Source organism: Lycium barbarum, chromosome 9, assembly GCF_019175385.1.
Source record: "Lycium barbarum isolate Lr01 chromosome 9, ASM1917538v2, whole genome shotgun sequence".
Lineage (NCBI taxonomy): Eukaryota > Viridiplantae > Streptophyta > Magnoliopsida > Solanales > Solanaceae > Lycium > Lycium barbarum.
In genome coordinates, this window is record NC_083345.1 from 110618081 (window position 1) to 110637872 (window position 19792).

Genomic DNA, 19792 nt, shown 5'->3' on the forward strand with positions numbered 1-19792 from the left:
TATTTTATTGGGATATAATGTTTTTAAAATACTTATTATTAGTAATAAATGTAATACTTATCTTTTTTTTTTTTAATTTGAAGTGGGCCGGGCTGGGCCGGTGCCCCGGTGGGCCATCACCCGGGCTTATGGTGGGCCGGGCTGTGGGCTGTCCACCTTGTCCGGCTCAGCCCCCTAATAAAACCCACCTAGCCCAGCCCCTTACACCTATTAGTGGGCTTGGGCCGGGCCGGTGATGGGCCGGGTTTACCGGGCCGGGTTCGGGCTGGCCCGACCCACTTGACACCCTTATTTACACCCATGTTCTATTTCCCACTAAACCTCATTAATAATTCATCAATTGTAGTGTAATATAATTGCAGCATTGAAAATAAATAGCAAGCCCATAAATATTTGTATTCAAGTAGCAATTGATTTCAAATACACATCCTCCCCACTTCAAAACTAACTTTAGCTTTAGGCTTTATGGAAATTCTTTCTCACTTCTTTTTTTGGTGATAACTTTCCTTCTCTGTTATTTGATGTATATAGCGAGAAGAAAAAAAAAAGAGTTGCACAGAGATGACGAAGAAGATGACAAAAAACATCTTTTTCTTAACCTTCTTTAATTTCCTCCCCTTGATATTTGAATAACAAAATACTTGAAAGGTGAAACAAAATTCTGGTACTATGGTGCATGGCATGTGTATTTGGAAATGCAAGACAATTTTTTCCGATGGGAATGTTGGTTACAGAAGTTGTTCGCCCGACGACGAAGTTCTAGGTTCGTCATTTCGCACCAAACTTCAAATTTTTCTTTATCTGTGGATGTATATATGTTCTCTATTTTCATTTTATTAATCAAAGCCTTGAGAGTTCTTTGAACCTCTCTTTCTCAGCAAATTATATGCTTTCATTTTAATTTATATGTCTTAGTTACCATTCGGAAGTCAAAGAATTTTTCTTTTCCAAATACTTTTAAATATTTTGAATTCTTAACTATTACGACTTATACATATAATACTTCAGGTAGTTTATAAATACTGTATATAGATTTTATTTTTTAAAAGTTGAAGATCCTATATCCAAATTACACTAAACTTTAGTTAGTTTGTCCTTTAAACACCGAATCAAGCCACATAAATATAAACGAAGGGGGTGCTATTCTTCTGAGTTCCACCTTTGATTAATTTCTCTACACCTAAGAAGATGAAGGGAAAAACACACAAAAGAAACAAATAAAGGAGTATAAGAGGAGGAGAAAGTGAATGCGAGACGACACAAGCATGTTTCAAAAAGTATGGGAAAATAACTGCAAGTCTCCTTAGCAAACCAGAAGATTAAGAGGAAGTAACGATAAGTACGGGGAGATAAAGGGAAGAAGGAAATATTAACCGAGGATAGAGGAAATGTAATGTGACTTTTTCTAAAATAAAAGCTCATTTAAGGTAAAGTTGAATAGTAAGTAATTTATAGGAAGAGGAATAGAAAAAAAAAAAAAGAATAATAATGAAAGAAAAAGAGAAACAATAGAAAACGCTATAACGGACATGTAATTCAATGGACACTTGCGTCACCACTTACCTCTTTTATTTTTTTCCAAAGTTCACCACACGTGCACTCATATATACATCTAAAAGTGATAAACCGTATTGTTTTTTTTTCGTTTTGCTTTTAAAAATCTAACAATGAAATTAAATGGGCAGTTCATCGAAGCTCTAACTCTAATAATAATACTGTATTTGTTATTCCATCGACAAAAAAAGATGAGCAAAACAAAGAGCAATGAGAAATACATATAATTGAGATGCCATTCAGCAATAGCAGTCAAGGTACGGACTGCTTATTTCTTTTGTTTCTATTTTTTTTCCGTTTTGTTTACCTTTATATTTGAAAGACGAAATGTTTGAAAAGAAGATCTTATGTATACTAGCTGATGAATGAAAGAAAATCACATACTTATTTACATATATTTAATATATCTTAGATTAATAATAATAATAATAATAATAATAATAATAATAATAATAATAATAATAATAATATACTGTGTTAATGTGTTTCATCAATATATAGAATTAATTTCGGATAACGTGAAATTTTTTACGTCTTCCTTTTCAACCGAATTTATATAAAATTAATTTTAATTTAAATAATATATTGCGCGAAGCGCTGGCATATTCACTAGTTTTAAATATGTATAAACAGTGTAAGTTTTCGTCGGATAAACCCCTGGGCCCTACCTAGCTCCACCCCTGCGTCTATCCCTAACTGTACTTGTAGGACCCAGAGTCTCTTTTCCGGGACAAATTAGTTTTTAGAAAGAATTTAGTTCTCACAATTTGAAATGTAGAGTAAAATTTTCTCCCATCCATAGTCCTTATATTGTTAGTAGCCATTGTTGATTACGCCTTTAATTTTTTTTTTTTTTTTTTTTTGCTGGTACAAGTTGCTTACCCCTTAACATTTTTTTTGGGTGCAAGTTGATTAAGCCTTTAACGTTTGTTAAAATATTACTCCTTTGTTTAATCAATATAAGAACCAAAATTTAAGTTGTTTAATATGCTGAAAAGCTATAACTTGATTTTGTCCCGTTGAAAGAGTAGAAAAAATGATAACATTGTATTTGTAATAGTAAAATTCAACAACAACATACCAGTGAAATATCACAACGTGGGTCTGGGGTGGTCAAGTGTATGCAGACATTACCGTTACTTTGGAAGGTAGTAAAGTTGTTTCCGAAAGACCCTCAATGGATCTCGTAGATACTTATTAGTGATATTAAAATTTTCATTCAAGGAAATTAAGCTTATGAGAGGAGTAATACTTAATATCTTGAGATCTTCCAATGTTTAAGTTACTTATGTGTGCTCTAAGCCTCTAATTTCTATTTCCATCTCCAAATATCTTCATTGTCATGAAAGGTTGACCTATACAATGAAACTATTTAAACAATTTAATTGCTTCATTCAGGTATAGTGTTTTTGTCTTACAATGTAAAGTTGTAATATAATGTTTCTAATTTTTGGTGGAACGTGTGAGCATCTCTCTTTCAACTCATATCGTTAAACCTGGTTATAACAATTTATAACATTACTTCACTATAATTGTCTAATTTTTTTGGGAATTGATTTTTCATGTTATAATAACATTCTACGTATAACAGTCGTGTCACCAGTACACTCTTTGTAAAATTATCTCTCTATACAAGCTATATTCAATATTGTATGGTTATAGCTTCACGAGGAAAGGCTACTGATGTTTGCCTTTTTAATATTCATGCTCTTTTTGGTAAAATATACAAATATTTTGTTTTCGTTTATAACATAAAAAGCACAAAACATATTTTTTTGTGCATATTTTTATTTATAACAATCAAATGAGATCTAAAGATCAAATTAATGTCAATATACATATATAACAACACCTCATTATAGCAGTCATGATATTTTCAGACAAATGCTACACTATAATGAGGTTTGACTGCATAGGAAAGGCAATGGCTGATTTGCATAAAAAAGGTGTTAACGCTTCCAATGAACACTCATAAGGAAATTATATCTATTAAAATTACCTCATTTTTTTTTTCCTTAAGTCCTTTTGATTTTAAGTTTAGGACAATAAAATCTTTCTACTAACCCTTTGTTCTTCAAAATATAATACCTACTTCTTTATTTTCCGGTAAAACGCAAGATATTCCAATTTTTTTTTTCAATTGTTCTATCACTTTTGGAGAAACGACGTGATATTTTCACTAACAAGGCTATATTGTCACATAATATACTGCAGGGAATGAATCTGTATTTATAATAGTTATTAAATTTTTTTATTCTCCAGAAATGAAACATGGTCATTTGAACATGTCTTAACTATATCAAATTATGGTAGCTTAAAACACTTCATAAGCAAACCGAGGCATGCACACAATGTGAGAATTGTTCTCTAACATATATATCTTCAATTGTAATCACAATAAACGTATCCACTTAAATGACTTTAGTCCGAACAAGACATATCATCAGATCAATATTGGTAATCATTAGCATAGCAAGATTAAAGCACGTGCAGTAATAATTTACCCCTAATATGAAGAAAGGTCAAGTAATTTTCTCTTTCGAATTGGGAAAAGTCGTTGTAAGTCTTAGGAATACTCTTAGGCCTCGTTTGGTACAAGGGACAAGGATAAATAATCTCGAGATTATATTTGAGATGAATTTATCCCGCGTTTGGTTGGGATAAAATGGTGGTATAACTAATCCCGAGATTAGTTATTCTGAGATTGTCGTGTTATTTTATCCCTGTGGGAAGGTGAAATTACTAATCTCGGGATAAGTTATCCTGGGATAACTTGTTTCCAACCAAACGACCCCTTAGTATTCTCAACTACCATTATCAACATCGTCGCAAAGTAAATACTCGAAAATGGCGGAGTCTCATGCTGATAACGTATTATGAAATATTAATAAAAATATAAGAGAACAAAAGATGCATCTAAAGAATATTGGGGAGAGAGAGAGAGAGCAATTTTATTTCTCTTGAACTTGATATAAAATTGACTAGTGTAGCTTCCCATTTATTTATATTTTAAGCAAAAAAAAAGAAAAAAAAAACTTCTTATTTTATAGATGAAAAGAAGCTACTCATGTGAGACTTTTCAAGTAGCTACTGCAAGACTTTTCAGAAGTTGTCTGCCTGCCTCCTTGATTGCACTTGCAAAGCTCAAGAAGCTAGTGCAATGCATTTCAGGAAGTTGTTTGCAAGATGTCTCCTATATATATATATATATATATATATATATATATATATTGTAGAGAATTACTTGTAATTGTTGTGGTTTCTGGTATGGAAATTCCAAATGAAATTAATATTGAATGAGAATTTTGTAGTAAATGCTAGAAAAAAGATTTTAAAATAATTATTCATAACTTTGCATCTAAAAAAGATAGAAAAATAAATTCAATTAAAAAATTTATATGAAAGTTTTGTTTTTCAGAAATAAAAATTAAGGTCTTTCAATAAAGCTAGGGGTAGACCCCAATTGTATTGAGCTGCTCCGCTCCCAAACTACTTGCTTAATTGCAACCTTCTCAGAAAGTTGTAGAAGTAATATTTTTCTTTTTATTGTGTAAACTAAGGTGGTGCGTCTTTTTCATTGTATTATTTTGTGAATTTTTTTGCATGTGTTGGAGCTTTAATTTTGGTTGGTGGGTTGGGTAGTATACGTAATAAATATGTATTGCTTAGGGTTGATATTACCAGTAAAGGTATTAAATGTGTATTAGGCGAACACTTTGTATTGGTGTTAATTTGTTGTACTGAAAATAAATTCTGAAAGTTACTGCAGTGTTCATTTGCAATAAATCGGTACAACGACTTGACGAATAAACGCGGTTCACCTAATACACATGCAAATGTTGTTCTATGACAGACTCAAATCGATCAAACCGAACCCAATCAAACTGAAAATCTATAAAATTGAATTATCAAAAACATAATTGATCGACGTCCATCCAGTGGCGGAGCCAGAATTTTCATTAAGGGCGTGCAAAATTTGAAGTAAACACACGAAGAAAAAGCAAAAGAGGATTCAACTTCTATTTTATATACATAAAAAATAATTTTAAATATATATAAATGGTGTAATTTTTTGTCGGATGAACCCCCGGGCCCTAGCTAGCTCCACCTCTGTGTCCATCCCTAACTGTACCTGTAGGACCCTGAGTCTCTTTTCCAGGACATATTAGTTTTTAGAAAGAATTTAGTTCTCGCTATTTGCGTAAAATGTTTCCCATCTACAGTCCATATATTGTGAGTAGCCATTGTTGATTATGCCTTTAATTTTTTTTTTTTTTTTGGTTGGTACAATTTGATTACCCCTTTAACATTTTTCTTTTGGGTGCAATTTGATTACCCCTTTAACGTTTGTTAGAATATTACTCCTTTGTTTCTTCAATATAAGAACAAAAATTTAAGTTGTTTAATATGCTGAAAAGCTATAACTTGATTTTGTCCCGTTGAAAGAGTAGAATAAATGATAAAATTGTATTCGTAATATTAAAGTACAGCAACAACATACCAGTGAAATCTCACAATGTGGGGTCTGGGGTAGTCAAGTGTACGCAGACATTACCGTTACTTATGAAGGTAGGAAAACTGTTTTCGAAAGACCCTCAATGGATCTCGTAAATACTTATTGGTGATATTAAAATTTTCGTTCAAGGAAATTAAGCTTATGACAGGAGTAATACTTAATATCTTGAGATCTTCCAATATTTATGTTACTTATCTGTGCTCTAAGCCTCTAATTTCTATTTCCATCTCCAAATATCTTCATTGTCATGAAAGGTTGACCTATACAGTGAAACTAGTTAAACAATTTAATTGCTTCATTCATGTATAGTGCTTTTGTCTTACAATGTAAAGTTGTTATATAATTTTTCTAATTCTTGTGGAACGTGTGAGCATCTCTCTTTCAGGTCATACCGTTAAACCTGGTTATAACAAGTTATAACATTACTTTCCTATAAGTGTCTAATTTTTTTGGGAATTGATTTTTCATGTTATACTTTGTTTCTCTATAATAACATTCTACCTATAATAACCGTGTCAGGAGTACAATCTTTGTAAAATTACCTTTCTATACCAGCTATACTCAATATTGTATGGTTATAGCTTCACGTGGAAAGGCAACTGATGTTTGCCTTTTTAATATTCGTACTCTTTTTGGTAAAATATACAAGTATTTTGTTTTTGTTTATAATATAAAAAGTACAAAACATATTTTTTTGTGCGTACTTTTATTTATAACAGCCAAATGAGATCTAAAAATCAAATTAATATCAATATACATATATAACAACACCTCACTATAGCAGTCATGATATTTTCTGACAAACACTGCACTGTAACGACGTTTGACTGCAGAGGAAAGGCAATGGCTGATTTGCTGTAAAAAAGGCGTTAACTCTTCCAATGATCACTCAAAAGGAAATTATATCCATTAAAATTACCTCCTTTTTTTTTTTCCTTAAGTCCTTTTGATTTTAAGTTTAGGACAATAAAATCATTCCACTAACCCTTTGTTCTTCAAAATATAATACCTACTTCTTTATTTTCCAGTAAAACACAAGATGTTCCAAATATTGTTTTTCAATTGTTCTATCACTTCTGGAGAAGACGTGATATTTTCACTAACAAGGCCACGTCTCAATTTATATACTTTACTAAATATTGTCACATAATTTACTTCAGGGCATGGATCTGTATTTATAACAGTTATTAAATTTTTTATTCTCCAGAAATTAAACATGGTCATTTGAACATGTCTTAATTATATCAAATTATAGTAGCTTAAAACACTTCATAAGCAAACCGAGGCATGCACACAATGTGGAGAATTGTTCTCTAACATATATATCTTCAATTGTAATCACAATAAACGTATCCACTAAAATGACTTTAGCCCTAACAAGACATATCATTGGATCAATGTTGGTAATCATTAGCATAGCAAGATTAAAGCACGTGGAGTAATAATTTACCCCTAATATGAAGAAAGGTCAAGTAATTTTCTCTTTCGAATTGGGAAAAGTCGTTGTGAGTCTTAGGAATATTCTTAGGCCTCGTTTGGTACAAGGGACAAGGATAAATAATCCCGAGATTATATTTGAGATGGATTTATCCCACGTTTGGTTGGGACAAAATGATGGTATAACCAATCCCGGAATTTGTTATTCCAAGATTGTAGTATTATTTTATCCCTGTGGGAAGGTGAAATAACTAATCTCGGGATAAGTTATCCTGAGATAACTTGTTTCCAACCAAACGACCCCTTAGTATACTCAACTGCCATTATCAACATCTTTGTAAAATAAATACTCGAAAATGGTGGAGTCTCATGCTGATAACGTATTATGAAATATTAATAAAAATATAAGAGAACAAAAGATGCATCTAGATAATATTGGGGGAGAGAGAGAGAGAGTAATTTTATTTCTCTTGAACTTAATACATAATCGACTGGTGTAACTTCCTATTTATTTATATTTTAAGCAAAAAAAAAATCTTATTTTATAGATGAAAAGAAGCTACTGATGTGAGACTTTTCAAGTAGCTGCTGCCAGGCTTTTCAGAAGTTGTCTGCCTGTGTCAAGAGCCATTTTAGCCTAGGTCATGCGGGCACCTACCTTTCCCACCTCGGTAGGCGAACCCTTAACTCAACGTTCACAATCAATAAAAGTTTAGTGGAAGAAGTAAAATGACATAAGTCTCACAATATGATATAATATAGATAAGTGCAGAAATAAATGAATCCACCCCAGTATCTGGTTTGGTCATACAAGAACATCTAAATCCGAATACTAAGGTCTGAATAATAATACATAAAATGTCTCAAATCATGTCTTGGAAGAAAAGTAAGACATAAGTAATGGAAAAGTCTTCGAGGTCAGCGGATGCCATGCTCACCCTGGAAAACTCAAGTAGAAGCTGAGGACCATCAGCCACGAGTCAGAGAAGTAGATCCGGCCTGATACACTACATTCATAAAAGAATGCAGCAAGTGCAGATTAGTACAAACAATAGTACTGGTAGGCATCATAGGCCGACTAAGCATTGTTAACACAATTCGGAAAATAGCGCAGATAAACAAGTAAACCAATCACGCATGGAACAATATAATCGTAACCAAGTATCCATCGACACCTATGTAAGTATCTAACTCCAATATAATAAGTCTGAGTATATCTAATCCTGGAACAATCAACATAATAAAATGAACAACACAATTCATCACAATACAATCATCACGACATCTCACTTAACTCATAATGCAGTGCAATGCAATAATGGTATAAATGTGATGCAATGCCATGCTATGCAAATGAGATGTACACATGTACTCCGGACGGAAATATCGACGTCTCGGCAGCACAACCCAGTGTAACTCGCGAAGTCTGAGTGCCACCCGTCCCGGATCTTTGCCAAACAGACAGACGGGACCCAAGCTAATTGCTCACAGGGGGAGTCTCACCGGCACCACTCTGGGGACTGATGTGGCGTGATTTTACGCCACAATCGATGCTTTTTAACTATAAGTTTTACTTGTTTTTAAGCAAGTCTATGTTATTTTACGTGGTTTTTAGCATGTTTCAGGTAATACGTGGTCCCTAGAGCCAAAGTGTGGAAAACAAGCAAAAAAACTGCAAAACTGGAAGCAACTGGAGGATCTGGAAATTATTGGCGAAATATTGCTCTGCGCGTTCGCGCAGGTAATCCACGCGATCGCGCCCACGCGCGTGATTAATTATACGCGTTCTCGTAGGAGTATCACGCGATCGCGCTGAAGGACGGGCGTGACTCCACGCGTTCGCGCAGGGACGTGGCGCGATTGCGCTGAAGGTTTTTCGGCAATTTTCGACCAGAACTTGGGATTTGACGATTTCTGCTGTTCCAGTCCCTTTAAATAGAAAACTAGGGCAAAACATTAAACATCTTTGGCAGCTTTCACAAGTTGGAGGCTAGGGTTCTACAAATAATGTTCTCTCTTCTTTTTAATCCTTGTTGATGGAAATCTCTTGGTGACAATTAAGATTGACACTCTTGTTGTGCTTATTTATTCATTTGCATTGTTCTTAATCAAGTAAGTTTTTGCTATTTTAATTATTCTTGTTCTTGAATGTTTTCAATGGATTAGCTAACCTTTGAACTCGCCCATTTACTTTGTTTGAAACTCGGAAGAGGAAGAATGGAGTTGGGATAGAATAATTAACATGAATTTGGGGCATTAACCCTCATCTAATGGAAATTGACCTAGGAATAGGCAATACCACTTGTAGCCATATTCGGGTGTTCTTAATGCTCCTAATTGCTTGAGGGATCTTCAATTGGGTAGTCTAGCTAATCTTCGGAAGAAGTTAATTTAGAGTCATTATCTGAGGCTAAATAACATAAACTTGCTATTATTTATAATTCGTGAAATAGATTGGATCGTTACTTGAGAAGTAGTTTCCCTGCTTCCATTCTTGTTGCCATTGATCAATTTACTTGCTTTCTAGATTAGAATTTATATTTCCATATTTTATCAAAACCTTATAAAAAACCACCATTGATGCGTTCGGGCATAGCTATTGTTAGTGATAATTCCTAATCTGCTTAAATCGCCTACATATTGTTCTCTGTGGGATTCGACCCCAACCTTGTTGGGTTACTATATTTGACAACGTCCGCTTTACGCCATTAATAGGTGTAATTTGAGCATATCAAAGATCGCGCTGAAGTAAAATTGCCAGTGCACAAACAGAATGCTCGCATAGAGCTGCTCAAAATTTGGGTGGCCAATTTCCTTAACCTGATTGCCTCATTATACATCATTGTAGGTGTTCATATGCATTGTGTTTGTTTTGTAGGTACTTAAACTTAAAAAAATGGCTTCATCATCCAATGCTGCCCAAGTGCCCTTGATTGAATACTATGACACCACCACCTTCCAGTCAGCAAAATGTTCAAAGCTATATGATAGACTGCTGGGAAAGAGCTTCATCGAAGAGAGGGGCATTGTAACAAAAAATTTGGAGGAAAAGATGCCCGAGTTCTATGGAAGGTTGGTAACAAGCGGCTGGATACGCTTTGCGGATGAACCAATCAGGGCAAATCATACCCTTGTGCGGGAATTATATGCAAATGCTGCAGAGTTGGACATTACACATAGGGCAATTGTCAAAGTCAGAGGTGTGGATGTCCTGTGCAATGCCTCTAGAATCAATGCCTATTACAATCTGCAGGATGGTGACAACAGTGAGATGGCCCAGATGTACGAACAAATGCGGCAACAATGGTTTGTGACCCACCTCCACGGTGGGGAGCAACCAAAGTGGCTGACCACAATGCAGAGAACGATTGACTCCGCAGAGTTCACTGCTGAGGCCAAAACTTGGCTTGATATTGTCACATCCAGGGTGCTGCCTTCCAAACATGATTCAGAGGTGCCCATTGAGAGGGATAAATTAATTTGTGCTGTGATGGAAGGGTTACCTGTCGACGTGGGAAGGCTCATTATGCAAGAAATACGGGAGGTGGTGCTTGAACGGACTAAGAGTCTATTCTTCCCGTCATTGATCACTTACTTGTGCTCCACTGATGGAGTTCCCACAAGGCCAGGTGACAAAGAAAAGGAACCTGGTGGACCGATTCATCCTTTGAAAAAGAGAGGGCCTGGTAATATACAGAAGAAAAGGAAGATTGATATAGCAGCCTCGTCATTTGGGCAGTTTACATCTACTGCATCAGATTCTGCTGGTGGGGCATCTGGTCCTCCTATGGCTATACCAATCCTACCACCACTACAAGAAGCAGCCAGACCTTTCCAATATATCTCCACCCAGGTCCACGGGGTGGACAATCGGATTCAGCAGCTAGTGGCTAGTCTCCCTTTGGGCCCACATGGAGAAGGCACATCTACAGCTCCCTCTGGTCCTAGTGGTCCGACATTAGCAGGTGTGGTGGAGGACATGAAGCATATCAAAGAAAAACAGGGAAAGATAGAGAGGAGGCAGAAAAAGGCAAGAGAGCACGCCAAGAAGCAAAGCAAATTTCTGAACAAAATGATGAGTATTCTGAGGAGTGTATGCGGAGCACAGCATGAAGAGGAGGAGAATGAGGAAGATTTTGTCCTGCTAGAGCCCAGCAGCTCCAGTTCAGAGGGTGAGCAGAGATGACCATAGCACTCAGTGCTAGGAGGTATGTTTTAAAAAAAAAAAAATTGTGTCGATATAATGCAGTGAGGACACTGTAAGTTTTTTTAGTTGGGGGTAGGAACCTCCTCGGCTTTTCTTTGCCAGAATTCTTTTCCTGAGGGGGGTTTTATTTTGTTGAAACTGACATGTTTAGGATGTTACTTAGGTTGAGTAGAGTAATTTTGTTTTATTTGGTACTACTTGCTAACTAATGGCATGTATTGTGTTTTGTTGAAATTTTTGGACCCCTCGAAATTTTGAAAAATTCATACTTAGAACATGATTGATTAACATGATTGATTCTTTATATGACATTATTATTATTGAGGTATTGTATGTGATAAATGACTACTATGAGGTCACAAGTGTAAAAATAATTATCCTTATGCCAATGTGTGTGTGAGCTGTTAGTTTGATTCTGGTTATGCATGTATAATCTAGAACTTGCCCGGTTGGTCTTGTATGAAATCCGAAAGTTAGTTTGGTTGTGAGATGATCTTAGGCTTTCTTTGTTGAAATAGTCACTTTGCCTAAATAAGCCTTACCAAAAGTGTTAAATACCCCTAGTTTCCCTTTTGAGCCTTTTTGACCTTTTTCTTGGCTAGCCAATTATGAAACCTTACCCTTTGTGCAATTAATCCATTTCCGCACCCGTTCCCTCCTTGATGCTACTACTTAAATGAGGCAAAATGCCTAAGTTGGGGGTGAATTAAATGTGGAGTACATGTTAAAAACATAAGTTGGGGTGGTGGAGTTTACTAGTGAAGATTCGATGTGGTAGTTGCGTATATAAAAAAAAAATAAAAAATTGTAAGTTGGTTAGAAGTAAAACCACATCGAAGTCGAAAACTGAAAGAAAATAAAGGGGTGGAAAGAAAAGAAGCGAATTAAGGTGACAAGATGTTGTAGTGTTCAAGGAGGGTGAGTCACTAATATCCAAAAAGTATCCGACCCGTCCCTAAACCTACATTACAAGCCGAAACAAGTCTTAATGTGATCACAACCGAACGATCCTAGGATGAGAACATAGAAAATAAGGGCAAGCCTATGGTATTTGCATGTGTAAATATGAATTTCTTTGTGAGTGTGAGTGTTTTTCTCTTCTCTTTCGTCTCCGTCCCATTCTTGTCGTATATATGTGTGTTGGGACATTCTTTGGTCTATGTGAGGGCATAAGGATGAAAATTGAATAAAATAAAGTGACCGCCTAAAGTAGCGTTTGTGTGCACCATAATATGTTCGATAATATGATGTCATTCATTGAAGCTTCATTGTTAGTCGTAGTGTTCTTGAGTTGTGTATATTGCTTTAAAACAAAAATTGGGGTGGTCCTTGGAAGAAAAACATGCATGCCGGTAGTTCAGAGTCAAAACCAATGTAGACATTGTTATTCTATAATATCTAGGTGTTAGATTGAGTCGTGGTTTTGTATGGATTGCTTGAGGACAAGCAAATACTTTAAGTTGGGGGTGTTGATGTGGCGTGATTTTACGCCACAATCGATGCTTTTTAACTATAAGTTTTACTTGTTTTTAAGCAAGTCTATGTTATTTTACGTGGTTTTTAGCATGTTTCAGGTAATACGGGGTCCCTAGAGCCAAAAGTGTGGAAAACAAGCAAAAAACCTGCAAAACTGGAAGCAACTGGAGGATCTGGAAATTATTGGCGAAATATTGCTCTGCGCGTTCCGGCAGGTAATCCACGCGATCGCGCCCACGCGCGTGATTAATTATACGCGTTCGCGTAGGAGTATCACGCGATCGCGCTGAAGGACGGGTGTGACTCCACGCGTTCGCGCAGGGGCGTGGTGCGATCGCGCTGAAGGTTTTTCGGCAATTTTCGACCAGAACTTGGGATTTGACGATTTCTGCTGTTCCAGTCCCTTTAAATAGAAAAATAGGGCAAAACATTAAACAACTTTGGCAGCTTTCACAAGTTGGAGGCTAGGGTTCTACAAATAATGTTCTCTCTTCTTTTTAATCCTTGTTGATGGAAATCTCTTGGTGACAATTAAGATTGACACTCTTGTTGTGCTTATTTATTCATTTGCATTGTTCTTAATCAAGTAAGTTTTTGCTATTTTAATTATTCTTGTTCTTGAATGTTTTCAATGGATTAGCTAACCTTTGAACTCGCCCATTTACTTTGTTTGAAACTCGGAAGAGGAAGAACAGAGTTGGGATAGAATAATTAACATGAATTTGGGGCGTTAACCCTCATCTAATGGAAATTGACCTAGGAATAGGCAATACCACTTGTAGCCATATTCGGGTGTTCTTAATGCTCCTAATTGCTTGAGGGATCTTCAATTGGGTAGTCTAGTTAATCTTCGGAAGAAGTTAATTTAGAGTCATTATCCGAGTCTAAATAACATAAACTTGCTATTATTTATAATTCGTGAAATAGATTGGATCGTTACTTGAGAAGTAGTTTCCCTTCTTCCATTCTTGTTGCCATTGATCAATTTACTTGCTTTCTAGATTAGAATTTATATTTTCATATTTTATCAAAACCTTATAAAAAACCACCATTGATGCGTTCGGGCATAGCTATTGTTAGTGATAATTCCTAATCTGCTTAAATCGCCTACATATTGTTCTCTGTGGGATTCGACCCCAACCTTGTTGGGTTACTATATTTGACAACGTCCGCTTTACGCCATTAATAGGTGTAATTTAAGCGTATCAGGGACCCGCGGAGCCCATGCACTACAATCGATTCCGAAATAACATCGGAATCCGACATGAAACAACGATGCCCCAATATAACCATTGGATATCTCCTCATAATCACTCAAAAGAGTTGTCAAATATCAGTTTCATAAATCAACGATTCCGCAATTGAACCTCGGACATCGGCCTCCTCACAATCACTCAAGTAAAGAGTTTATCAAGTATCAGTTTCATATAAACAATGATTCCAAGATGGATTTTCGGACATCGGCCTTTTTCACAATCACTCAAGTAAAAGAGTTTATCAAATATCAATTTCGCCCAATCAATGATACCAGATCATCACCGGATATTAGCCATGCATGATAATATGAGAGAATGCGTGCAATGCATATGTCAATCATCAAAAATCAAGCTCAATATCACAAGTACCTCAACGGGTATACCAACAATGTATCACATCACAACACCAACAACGGGTATGCCAACATATATCAATAACTCAAGTACCAACAGTGGGTATGCCAATAATGTATCAAAGTACAAATACCAACAATGGTATGTCAATCCTAGCCGAATCAGGACAACAAGTGACATTCGCTATCTACCAACTACACATGGCATTAAGCCAACACAATTAAACAATCAAACACATATAACGGGGTGGCTAGTCCACACACACATCAGGACTCAACTTGTGGTAATATCCATCCCAACTTCACACCCGAAGGTTCACATGCTGTCTCCGACATCATAATCTAAATATGTGATTCACTATACTAAGTCTTACCAAAGGTAAACCATAACCTATCTGGATTGCCGAACTGCAACACCAACAAGTCACTCTATCGCCTTGCCCTTTTTTTGAAGCTCAGAACCAAAGTAGTCTAAGCATAATTGAATTCTAAGTTAGAAATCATTAATAATGATACTAATATTGCTATGATACCAATTAGGTCCATTTTAACCCTAGAAATTGGGAGAAACGGACCCACAAGGGCGAAACAGGAAATTCACGGGTAAAATACCAAATTGAATCCTAGGTAATCATAACCCCATCATTAATTGTTGATTTAGCTCAAGAATTATCCCCAAATCCGATTCTAGTAAAACCCCCCAAATAAGGTATGAACCCTAATTCTCCAAATCCGAAATTCAACCTTAAAAGTGAAAGATATATGATTACTAAGCTTAGATTCATTACATTTTAAAATTAGCATCATCAATTTATCAAGTATACTCTTAGAGAAAAATCTTCCAACACCCTCCTTCAAATTCCATTTCTAAGGGATTGAAAATGGAAGGGGACAGTCTAAGGCTCATTAAATAAACAGTCACTGCCTGTCACCGCTGTAACGGTAACTGGACTGCCCCAGCGGCCACCTGACCGCTTCAGCGGTCAAGAAAAAATAGCTGGCACCGCTTCAATGGCAGGGCTACCACCCCAGCGGTGCCGCTGCTGCGGTGCTGGTGCCGCCAAAGGGGACACCAGACACTAGAACTTGGCCTAAGCTTTTCGTTTCGATCCGATTTTTCGACTAACTCCCGAGGACATCTACTCACATACTAGATACCTAGTCCCACATAAAAATGCGCTATGAACGTGCCTATGGCCTCGTAATTCCCAACGGAGGTCTCGTTAATAGAGTCAACCACCGATGCCTTAATTTCCATTTCCCATCCAATGTCCCAAAGTGCATCTGAATGCACTGGGAACTTAACCAAATGCACACACAAGTTCTAAAACACCCATCCAGACCTCTTAAAATTGACAGAATTCCGAAAAAGGTTCGTTTGCCCAAAAGTGAACTTCGGGTCAACCACTTTCACTTTAAGCCTATATTTTCACCAAAATTACCCGAATCCAATCTAGACACCTCAGGAAGTGTCTCAATGGTCTCCTTGGATCAAAAGGAGCTATTCAGTGCTCGGGAGCAGGCGAAAGTGCCAAAAGAACTATAGCGTCGTTACATCTCGCCTCCTTGATTGCACTTGCAAAGCTCAAGAAACTTTTGCAATGCATTTCAGGAAGTTTTTTGCAAGCTGTCTCCTTTACTAGTAAGGTTATATATATATATATATATATATATATATATATATATATATATATATATATATATATATATATATATATATATATATATATATATATTGTAGAGAATTACTTGTAATTGTTGTGGTTTCTGGTAAGGAAATTCCAAATGAAATGAATATTGAATGAGAATTTCGTAGTAAATGCTAGAATTTTTTTTTTAAATAATTATTCATAACTTTGCATCTAAAAAACCTAGAAAAATAAATTCAATTAAAAATTTATATGAAAGTTTTGTTTTTCAGAAATAAAAATTAAGGTCTTTCAATAAAGCTAGGGTTTAGACCCCAATTGTATTGAGCCGCCCCGTTCCCAAACTACTTGCTTAATTGCAACCTTCTCAGAAAGTTGTAGAAGTAATATATTTCTTTTTATTGTGTAAACTAAGGTGGTGCTTCTTTTTCATTGTATTATTTTGAGAGATTTTTGGCATGTGTTGGAGCTTTAATTTTGGTTTTTGGGTTGGGTAGTATACGTAATAAATATGTATTGCTTAGGGTTGATATTACCAGTAAAGGTATTAAATGTGTATTAGGTGAACACTTTGTATTGGTGTTAATTTGTTGTATTGAAAATAAATTCTGAAAGCTATTGCGGTGTTCATTTGCAATAAATCGGTACAGCGACTTGACGAACACACGTGGTTCACCTAATACACATGCAAATGTTGTTCTATGACAGGATCAAATCGATCAAACCGAACCCGATCAAACCGAACCCAACCAAACTGAAAATCTACAGAATTGAATTATCAAAAACAGAATTGATCGACGTCCATCCAGTGGCGGAGCCAGAATTTTCATTAGGTGGGTTCAGAATTTAAAGTAAACACATGAAGAAAAATTTGAAGGAGGATTCAACTTCTGTTTTATATAAATAAAAAATAATTTTAAATATATATAAACAGTGTAATTTCATGTCGGATGAACCCCCGGGCCCTACCTAGCTCCACCGATGTGTCCATCCCTAACCGTACCTGTAGGACCCTGAGTCTCTTTTCCAGGACATATTAGTTTTTAGAAAGAATTTAGTTCTCACTATTTGGAATGTAGCATAAACATTTTCCCATCTATAGTCCATATATTGTGAATAGCCATTGTTGATTATGTCTTTAATTGTTTTCTATTTTTGGTACAATTTGATTACCCCTTTAACATTTTTTTTTTGGGTGCAAGTTGATTACCCCTTTAACGTTTGTTAGAATATTACTCCTTTATTTCTTCAATAATTCCGGGATAAGTTTTCCGGGGATAACTTGTTTCCAACCAAACGACCCCTTAGTATATTCAACTGCCATTATCAACATCTTTGCAAAGTAAATACTCGAAAATGGCGGAGTCTTATGCTGATTACGTATTACGAAATATTAATAAACATATAAGAGAACAAAAGATGCATCTAAAGAATAATGGGGAGAGAGAGAGCAATTTTATGTCTCTTGAACTTTATACATAATCGACTGGTGTAGCTTCCTATTTATTTATATTCTAAGCCCAAAAAAAAAAAAAAATTCTTATTTTATAGATGAAAAGAAGCTACTCATGTGAGACTTTTCAAGTAGCCGCTGCAAGGTTTTTCAGAAACTATCTGCCTGCCTCCTTGATTGCACTTGCAAAGCTCAGGAAGCTTGTGCAATGCATTTCAGGAAGTTGTTTGCAAGTTGTCTCCTTTACTAATAAGGTTATATATATATATATATCGTAGTGAATTACTTGTAATTGTTGTGGTTTCTGGTAAGAAAATTGCAAATGAAATGAATATTGAATGAGAATTTCCTAGTAAATGTTAGAAAAAAGATTTTAAAATAATTATTCATAACTTTGCCTGTAAAAAAGCTAGAAAAATAAATTCAATTAAAATTTTTGTATGAAAGCTTTGTTTTTCAGAAATAAAAATTAAGGTCTTTCAATAAAGCTAGGGTTTAGACACCAATTGTATTGAGCCGCTCCGCTCCCAAACTACTTGCTTAATTGCAACCTTTTTCAGAAAGTTGTAGAAGCAATATTTTACTTTTTATTGTGTAAACTACGGTGGTTGTCACGACCCATTTTACAAGGACGTGCGGGCACCTACCTTTCCCACCTCGGTATGCGAACCCTTAACTCATCATTCTCAAATAACAGAAAATAGCGGAAGAAGGTAAAAATAACGTAAGTCTCACTGATATAATATAACATCAACTAGTGAGGAAGTAAATCAAATCCACCCTAGTATCTGGTCTGGTCATATAAGAGCATCTAAATCCAAATACTACAAGTCTGAATAATAATACATAAGTGGTCTCAAATCATGTCTCAGAGTAGAAAGTAAGACATAAGCAATAGAAGAGTCTCCAAGGCCAGCGGTCGACATGATCACCCTGGCAAACTCGTGTGGAAGCTGAAAGATCGATCAACCATGGGTCAAAGAAGTTGATCCGACCTGGTACTCTGCATTCACAAAAGAATGCAGCAAGTGCAGGTAAGTGCAAACCACAATACTGATAGGCATCATCGGCCGACCAAGCATAGATAATATAATTCAGAAAATAAGCAGATAGCAAGAAATCGCACAAGCATAAAATAATAAGATCACAACCACATATTCGTCATCGCCTACGTAAAGCCTCTAAACCCAAGTACACTAAGTCCGAAATATATAAATCCAATTCAATCATCACAACCAATCAGGACAAATCATAATCAAGCCAATGCAATGCAATGCAAAAATGGAATGGATGAGATGTACTGCCATATAAATGAGGTGTGCTTATGTACTCCGGACGGAAATATCGACGTCTCGGTCGCACAACCCAGCGTGACTTGTGAATTCTAAGTGCCACCCGTTCCAGATCTTTGCCCAACAGACAGATGGGACCCTGGCTAATTGCTCACAGGAGGAGTCTCACCGGCACCACCCTGGGGGACTCACGAAATCCATGCACTAACAACGATTCCAGCATAACATCGGAATCGGCCATGCAATAACGATGCCGAAATAGATCATCAATCATTGGCCTCTCACAATCACTCAAGTAAAAGAGTCGCTCAATCAACGATACCGGATAATTACCGGCTATCGGCCATGCATCATGAATACAAGGGAATGTGTGCAATGCACTCATCAACGATTCCGGAATTGAAACTCGGACATCGGCCTTCTCCCAATCACTCAAGTAAAAGAGTTTATCAAACATTAGTTCATACAATCAACGATTTCGGAATGGATCTTCGGACATTGGCCTTTTATAATCACTCAAGTAAGGAGTTTATCAAATATCAATTTACTCAATCAACGATACCGGATCACCATCGGGTATCGTCCATGCATCATGAATG

At 36.0% G+C, this 19792-nt stretch overlaps 1 protein-coding gene across 2 annotated transcripts; it reads left to right on the forward strand.

Moving 5' to 3' along the window:
- Window positions 1–309: 309 nt before the first annotated feature.
- Window positions 310–14065, forward strand: LOC132609404 (uncharacterized). Of its 2 annotated transcripts, none has more exons than XR_009570828.1 (2): window positions 310–763; window positions 9133–10328. XR_009570828.1 is itself a non-coding variant. In XM_060323379.1 (2 exons), the coding sequence occupies exon 2, from the start codon at window positions 10404–10406 to the stop codon at window positions 11691–11693; it is 1290 nt and encodes a 429-aa protein (XP_060179362.1). In that variant the 5' UTR covers window positions 310–763; window positions 10386–10403; the 3' UTR covers window positions 11694–14065. The 2 variants fall into 2 exon arrangements, 1 of the variants encoding a protein (XP_060179362.1); XM_060323379.1 differs by lacking the exon at window positions 9133–10328 and adding an exon at window positions 10386–14065.
- The last annotated feature ends 5727 nt before the right edge of the window (window positions 14066–19792 follow it).

Coding starts and splice junctions, on each gene's coding strand:
- LOC132609404 (XM_060323379.1), top strand. CDS start 10,404: ATGGCTTCATCATCCAATGCTGCCCAAGTGCCCTTGATTGAATACTAT.